Source organism: Ipomoea nil, unplaced genomic scaffold (assembly GCF_001879475.1).
Source record: "Ipomoea nil cultivar Tokyo-kokei standard unplaced genomic scaffold, Asagao_1.1 scaffold3069, whole genome shotgun sequence".
Taxonomy (NCBI): domain Eukaryota; kingdom Viridiplantae; phylum Streptophyta; class Magnoliopsida; order Solanales; family Convolvulaceae; genus Ipomoea; species Ipomoea nil.
Genome location: NW_017619497.1, coordinates 6,766,352 through 6,774,803, shown reverse-complemented (window position 1 = coordinate 6,774,803; position 8,452 = coordinate 6,766,352). Strand labels below are relative to the sequence as shown.

At 35.7% G+C, this 8,452-nt stretch overlaps 1 protein-coding gene across 1 annotated transcript; it reads right to left on the bottom strand.

Moving 5' to 3' along the window:
* Positions 1–966: 966 nt before the first annotated feature.
* On the bottom strand, positions 967–7,955 carry LOC109164801 (CBL-interacting serine/threonine-protein kinase 7-like). Its single transcript, XM_019313349.1, has 2 exons — positions 7,442–7,955; positions 967–1,823 (listed from the first exon to the last, which is right to left on the bottom strand). Exons 1-2 carry the CDS (start codon positions 7,953–7,955, stop codon positions 967–969), a joined length of 1,371 nt encoding a protein of 456 aa, XP_019168894.1.
* Positions 7,956–8,452: the final 497 nt, after the last annotated feature.

Here is an 8,452-nt window from a genome sequence, read left to right as displayed (position 1 = left end):
CAAGGATTCAACATTTGGATTTCAAGATTTAGCATCAATTTCTTTAGAGAAGTTTTCCTCTCCCTTTTATCTCTTTATCTTGCAATGTTTATGCTTTACACTTGTGTTTTTGTGTTCTTTATGCTATTTAATCATGAGTAGTTAGTTTATGGACTTGAGTTAGGGTTGTATTATATATCTTGATGCTTGATTATTTGTGATTATTGCATAAAGGGGATTTTGCCTACCTAGGGTTCTTGAGTTTATGAAGGATTTGTGTTTGTATTTTGTTAATGCTTGGTGTACAACATTCATTGACATGTTTTGGAGGATTATTGGCCTCAATGAGAGTTGGGTCAAGATTCCAAGCCACTCCTTGCATAAATCCGATTTTTCCTATGAAAATGGGAGAAATTGGGGGTTTTAGATGCTTTGTGTTCTTGAAGAACTTGGAGTTGATTCACCACGAGAGTGGGGCAATTCCTTGTTCTAATCCTAGCTAATTTGCTCACGTGAGTGACTTATAGACTAGGATTCCTACGTGCATCCCCTCTATTCCTTGGTTGTGTGATTTTCCCCAATCCTTAGGTTGTGCTATGCATCTAGATGATAATGCTCCCTAGCTTGAGTCCTATTTCTTTATTTTGTGTTTATCTTTGTGTATATGTGTTAGTCTTATCATTTCCTTAAACTTGTAGTTTGCTTAGCTTCTTGTTGATTTCCTTATGCTAGTGCCTAGTTTATTGTGATTGCATATTGCGTGCCATATCCCCCAATCCCATGAGGACGATATAACACCCGAGCTCACATCTTATTTTTGCTACACCAGTGCTCAACTTCAATTTTTTTTCCACATTTGGTCCCATCCGACCAAGAACCCGGCCAACCCACCGGAATTAGACTCAACCCTTGTTATGTTAAGGGTATTCTAGTCATTTCTAACCCATGTAAAATAATTAAATATTTTACCCGGCCAACCCACCGGAATTAGACGACCTTCATCTCCACCAGCCATAGCTCCGGCGCCACTTGAAGAATTTCCACCATTAACGTTACTCTTGCTTTTACCAGTCTGATTCCCCCTCCCTTTCCCCTCTCTACCCTATACCCTGCTTCACTCCCGATCTTCTTTACCTTCTCCTCAACCTCTCCTACCTCGGAATTTGTGGTGAATCTCATTTCTTTCTTGTTCAATCCCGCCTGGAATAGCCCTGATAGATCCAACCCGGGAGACATTGAAATGATATCGAATGCGTTCATTTTGGTTAAGTGTTTGCAATCTTTGTCGAACTCTTGGTTCCCGAATTGATGTTCGTCTGTCAAATCTATCACTGATGATGACTTCTTGAACCACGGGAGCTTCATCAGTTCCTCGATGGACATTCTGGTTACCGGATTGGGATCGAGCAGTCGGAAAATTATGCTCCGGGTGGGCTTTGTGATCCAATCCGGGAACTGAAACGCGCGGCTTCGTATTGCACGGTACATGTTTGATATATTGCTGTCGTCGAATGGGAGGTACCCTGCGAGGTAGGCGAAGAGGATGACGCCGCAAGACCACGCGTCGGCCTTGGCGCCGTCGTAGCCTTTTCTGATCATCACCTCCGGGGCGGTGTAGGCCGGAGTACCGCACGCGGTGTGGAGGAGGCCGTTCCGGATCTGCTCCGGCAGCGCGGAGAGGCCGAAATCGGAGATCTTGAGCTTGCCGTCCTTGTCGAGGAGGAGGTTCTGGGGCTTGATGACATGATGGGTGACGCCGTTCTGGTGGCAGAAGTGGAGGGCGAAGACGAGCTGGTGAAAATAATACCTCGCCGTGCAAAGAAATATCTTCCTTCTTCGCACACCTTCGATTTGAACAGAGATAGGCGAGAATGAGGTGTATATACAGAATAAATCTTATATTTAATTATTTTACATGGGTTAGAAATGACTAGAATACCCTTAACATAACAAGGGTTGAGTCTAATTCCGGTGGGTTGGCCGGGTTTTTGGTCGAATGGGACCAAATGTGGAAAAAAAATTGAAGTTGAGCACCTATTATGTCCGGAATAAAAGTCGTGAATCCCATTTATCACCACAAGTGAAGTCGAGGGACCAAAAGTGGAAAAAACTCTAGAATTCTTAGTACATAAGATTTGTAAAGCAGCACATACTGGGACTCTTGCTAGCAAGGGAATGCGGCGTTTACCTACAACTTAGTTAAGTCAGTGGTGTTACACGTCCTTATTGAATTGATTTGGATTGATGAAACAACTAAAATGACACTTCACATATCATTTGTATATCCAGGTAACGCGCCAACTTTCCAGTCTGGCATGTCTAGAAGTGCAATCCTAAGATCGGACATATATAGTCAAGGATCAATGTACATATCCTTTATATCCCTATCACATAAGGATTTATTTTATACTCTACTTTTCAAAAGAAATATATTTTTGGTTTCATTTCGTCACCAAATGCAGCACAAGCGACAATTTTGAACTACTACCACTTTGCCATCCATTCTATTTTAATTTTTTTTTTTAAATGGAAGTACAATAAATTATTAATGCCCAATATCATATCACAATAATATATCCTGGTTTTGTTGTATCTTCCAAGTTCTCTTCCCATGGATTTGGAGCTTAGCTATCATATACCAACTCCATCTTGACTGGTCGAAAGAAGAATCTCTCAGACGACCATATACGATTCTATAATATAATAATGCATTGAACATTTGAACTTGATGTGTGTGATTAGGTTCAAATTAAATAAGGACATCGGTTAACAGTGAACTTGTGTACATTGTACATCCTTCTTCTCAAACTACATTATACATCCTTGATCTTGCTCGATCTTGTCATTTTTATTGGAAGTTAAAATAGAAAATAATTATAATAATAATAACTTTTTTTAACCAATCAATATATAAGCTAGAGAATAAAAAATATAATAAATGTAATATTACACAGTTAAAAATTATTATTATTATTATTTTATATATCTATTATTGATATGCGACGTCTAGTAATGCGTGACTATATTATGATAAATTATTCGTTCAAGTTAAACTATTTATCAATGCTTTTTTTTTTTTTTTTTAATATCTTGAGAAATAAATTAAAATACATGCAATTATTAAAAATGAACAAAAGACTCCAAGAAAACATACCAAAAGGCGGAGACAACGACCCCAATAGATAAAGGTAAAGCGCTGCTTCACTTTACATTTATTTATTCACCATTTGATAAATAAAAACATACAACTCCATAACTTTTTTCCTTTTAATTTCTTTTCTTTTAATCCAATCATTAAACTCAAGAAGAGTTTTTATAATCTCTCTTATATCTATAGTAATGTAAAAAGAGGCCGATGGGTTTACTCAATTTAAGAATACTACTTTTAGTATTAAAATACGTCATGGTAAATATTTGTGAGTGAATAATTGTTGTCATAATCAAGTTTTTATCACTATGACAAAAGTTATAATTAATAGTGAATAAGAATGACAATTTCAATCCCTTCGAATATCCACCAGAATTCCCCCACATGAATGAGTTTATTCTTCTCAAAAAGTTGAATCCACCACATGAATCGAGTTTATTTTTTGTGTGACAGAGGGTGGTGGGTCAGGGATTAGTCTAATTAATAAATTAAATGGCTAATATTTATTAATTACCTACCTACAGGGATTGTAAGACATGCAGAAGGCTCAACATACTCACCTCACCTCGCCTATAAAGGTGCATTAATTGCTAGAAGGAGGGACTTTTTGACTCTTTCTCCATGCACTTCAGACACTTTCGACCACACTGCATTGACTTGCCGATCTCATAACTGACCATCACCCGGGTTCAGACACATAATTAAGGCTACGAGATTACTTTCTCAATCATATACCTTAGTATTTGTCATATCATCGCCCTCCCTGACTTACCCCTGACTCATTGTCATCCCTAGTAGTGAATACATAACTTTATGTTTTTATTTGATCACAACATCAAAAAGAAATTCTGATTTTTTTGACAGAAGTCGACTCGAAATATTCTATCTTAGGTGCATTTCCCTCTAGAATATTATTGTTTGGGTATGACTAGACAACTACCAATATCTATTAATGCCTTTTCTTATTTCTTTATACTTGTCTAGAAGTTTGCTAGTATACAACCATCCAAACCTCCGTCCAACAATCTCAAATTTCTTTATACTTGTGTAGCAGTATACTACCCTACAAGCATAATCTTGCGACCTACTATGATACAAATTGTTAGAGCATCATATCCCCAATAGCGGATTTTGTTAAGTTTTTTAGAAAGAAAAAATTTGAGGGTGGTTTTTAGCTAATGTGGGAAGTGGATTTTAGGGGATATTTTTCTTGCAATTTCTAGTTTTTTTTTGTGGGTCCCACAGGAGAGAGAAATGGAGAAAAGATACTGTTGCGATGCGCATTTGGCACACATCTCGCACCTAGCTACACGCGCGAGCTGGGCGTGTTCAACTTTACCTTTTAAAAAAAAAAAAAAACAAATTGTTTTCAAATTTTTATTTTTATTTTTTTTTTGTTTTTTTTTTGTTTTTTTTTTCTTCTTTTCCTCTTTCATCTTCTTTCTCTTTCCTAGGTCGAGCTGTAAAAATCATGGAAAAACAAAACAAATGAGGATGCTCTTAGCATTATGCATTACCACTATATCAAAAGTTATAGCTAGTAAGGAAGGTACAAGTGTACAACAATATTTATTTATACTTCTGTAACTATCAACGTCACGTTTTGATGACATAATACTAGTCTCAGCCCTTTAAACTCCCGCCAAAAGAAATGGTCAAAGATCGATCATTTACTACTATACCAAAAGATTTCCTTATACTTTAGCAATTAACGCCACGTTATGCTGGACTCGACCATCCAAACTGCCATCATATATATATATATATATATATATATATATATATATATATATATATATATATATATATAAACATTTTGCCATTAGAACGTGGTGGCTGACTATTGCGCTCATATAAGGAAATAAAGTTGTGTATTTGCTATCAATTATAATTTTTTAGCGTAATGGTAAGTGTTTGATCTTAACAATGATGTCACAAATTCAAATTATGCTAACAAATGCTCCTGGGGGCCGGTAAGCGGGACTATAATGGAATTAGTCTGATACCTAATATTTTATTAGAGACAATAAATTATGGATAAAACTTATAATAAGCTCCAATTTGTCAAGATTAGTCAACGAGTAGTTGTTATGGGAAGATCAGTACAATTCTTAATTAGGCTTGGAGTCACAATTGAGGAAATTCTTAAATATGGTCTCCAACTCTTATATGGATGGAAAGGAAGGTTGTGTTTTTTTAGCTTTTGGAAAATTTCAACTGATAAATGCTGGCTTCTATATGACTATATTCCGCTCCTTATGGCATCCATTCTTGATGCAATAACTCAAACAGATTCCAATGATTGTGCCTCCAATTAGTGGGGGGAGTTTCAGAAACTCAAATAAGAATCACAACATATATAATGGGAATGGGATCATCCTCCGTGCACCCACTATACCAAAATTCAACCTTATCAACATACAACATCAGCCCACACAAACCTTAGTAAAATACATAAATAATGTCTGTTTTCCTTAATTAAGCAAATCTTTTAATGTTGATTACAATATTCACATTGCTCTTGGATGGAGGCTTAAAGTCTCAAATCCAGCATTCTGTCATCTAAACGTAGTCTTGACTGCTACAGTGCTACACAAACATAACTTTTAGCCCATTGATAAGCGTCTGATCCCGATACATATTGAGCACACGAATAATTGTTGTTTACGATTTAGATTAACGTTGAATCTTGAGATTACAATGAATCGTTGTTTTTGTTAAAGGAAAAAAAAAAAAAAAAAAAAAGGCTGGAACGAACAAGTGAGGTTGGAGACAGTGGAAGGGTCGAAGTCGCATCAGAAAACAACTTTCCAGGATGCTTTGGGTATCAGAAAATAATTGTATTGTAGTCATCTCAAAGTCTGAATAGAACATAAGAAAATGCCTTAAAAGACATCTTCCCACTCACTCGCTAGTGCAACCTACAATTGCATTATTCTATGCTTGAAAACAATTTTGTGGGGACTCTTTTTCAATCAACCTCAAAGTTACTTTTATTTTTATCTTTCCTTTATTTTACCAATAATTTTTTATTTTTTAAAAAATAAAAAGCCAGAGTTCACTTTGCTGAAGGGAAAAAGGTCATGATGTTCTAATCTAAAATCTTGTTGATTATAGCCATTTTATCCACTAAGGAATATTAAGACATGATTATCATCATATCGCTATTATTAATCACAATATATTATCTTCACAATGTCATTGCCTAGTTCGTGACCTTTAGCATCACCAATCATCATCATCATCATCATTATTATTATTATTATTATTATTATTATTATTATTATTATTATTATTATTATTATTATTATTATTATTATTTATTAATTCATTAAAAACACTTGTTAATTTAGGCTTTAAAAGTACTAATCTTTTATTGAATTTTGATATGTATATAGACATTGCGTCAACGCCAAGTGATAGATATAAATAACTTGAAAAATATTATTTACACTAAAATTTTACATTTATCATGACTTATGATAAATATCTTAATTATTGTATTTTTTTTATATGTATAGTTCCTTTTAACTAGAGCCCTTGTCACATGTTGATTGGATGAGGTTTTTTTTTTTTTTTTTTTTTTTTTTTCCTTTTTTAGGATATAAATCATGGTAATTCCACTGTTGTGGGTGAGACTCGATCCGGATCATTATTCTCAAACTTCACCTATGTGACTAACTGAGCTATTCATGCAGGCTGTAGTATTTATGAGTCGACTAATTACATTGCACATTAATTAATCAATTTTTTTATATGAATATTTAATTGAAGTAACATTATCAATTCAAATGGAGCCAACAGTGGGTGACCAACAAAAGTTGATTTTTATTTTCCTTCAACAGTAACACCAAATCTTAATTAAAATATTAATTCCATAACCAATTACACAATTATACCAATTCCCCATGCCACTCCAAGCCATTGTCCATTGAGTGTATTATATTCTTGGGTTTAATCAAGGTATAGAAGATGGTGAAATGGTAAAATCGAAATTATTGCATATATAATGTATAATAAATCATTTAGCTCTTTGTTTAAGACTGTAATTTTTGATATTATATATAAATATGATTTATATACATTAATTTTAACCAAAGATCCAAGTGGTACAATGTTCAAAGATTATACTATAAACTTTGGCATATTATTATTTTCATCTTTGCTCTCTTATATACAAAAATAAAAAGGAAAAGATAAAGGATGTTGAATATTGAGCTTCTTGGAACCCTAATGGACAATTATATTCAAGAAAATGAATATGAAACAAGGAAGAAAAAAAAAAAAGAAAAAAAAACCCAGACTATGATTCACTTGCAGTCTCGGAAATGCTCTCTAGATGAGGTCTCCAGACGCCGACACGGCCTCGCCGGCGATCTCTCTGCGCCGTGGAAAGCTTCTCCGATAGAATCTCACTCAAGTACTGATCCGAGACGATGACGCCGGCGGCGGCAGCGTTGCTCTGCTTACTCCGCCGCTTCTGCTCAACTTCCGACGACGAGGATCGCTTCTTTTTCGCGGAGGAGGAGGATTTCGGGCGGGGTTTCTCCGGCGGAGACAGCACCGGGATGAGGAAGTAAATCTTGCCGCGCTGGAGATGAGCCTCCGGCGGGACCACGACGATCTTGGGGCACGTGGCTTGGTCGTTGTCAACGGAGCGGGAAGACGGCTTCTTAAGGACGTGTTTGGGGTGCATTTTCATGATCTCCGCCGCCGTGACGTCGCCGGTAATCTCCTCGACTCGGCCGTTGGTGTGCACTATGCGTATCACGTCCAGAACTCCGCATGGAAGAATGCAAGCTATGCAACATCTAAGGGCGTTTCTCATGGCTTTTTTCTTTTCCTTTTCTTTTCGCTTTCTTTCTGTATCTCATATGATGTTCTGAGAAGAAGAAGAAGAAGAAGATGAAGTGGGAGAGGAGAAAGCTATGGAGAGAGGGGAGGGGTATTGAATTGAAGAACCCTCGTGGGGGAGGGTATAAATGTACAAATCTATGAATATCAATCTCAAACTTAGTATAGATTTTTGGTGGAAATGATGATTTTTTGTGATTATATGCTTTGGGACACGACTTTTTTCTTTTATATATTCCATGTGGAGAATTATCATTATTATTATATATTCTTTCTCCTTCTCTCTAGTCGACTTTGATCTAAATAAAAAAAAAACTCTCAAAAAGTTTAGTTTTAGAATTTTTTATTATAGAAAAAATCACAACCGCATACTTTCCATGGTCGGAAAAACTACCTTAGGTTGTTCATAGATGATCATCTCAAACCAAGTTTGATTTATGATTTTTGAACCAATTGTTTGATCAACTTAGT

Excerpts from the sequence above, each read along its gene's own strand:
- LOC109164801 (XM_019313349.1), bottom strand. The coding sequence starts at position 7,955 with ATGAGAAACGCCCTTAGATGTTGCATAGCTTGCATTCTTCCATGCGGA. Across the intron at positions 1,824-7,441 it reads GAGCATTTCCGAGACTGCAA|GTGTGCGAAGAAGGAAGATA; the intron begins GTGAATCATAGT and ends TTCAAATCGAAG.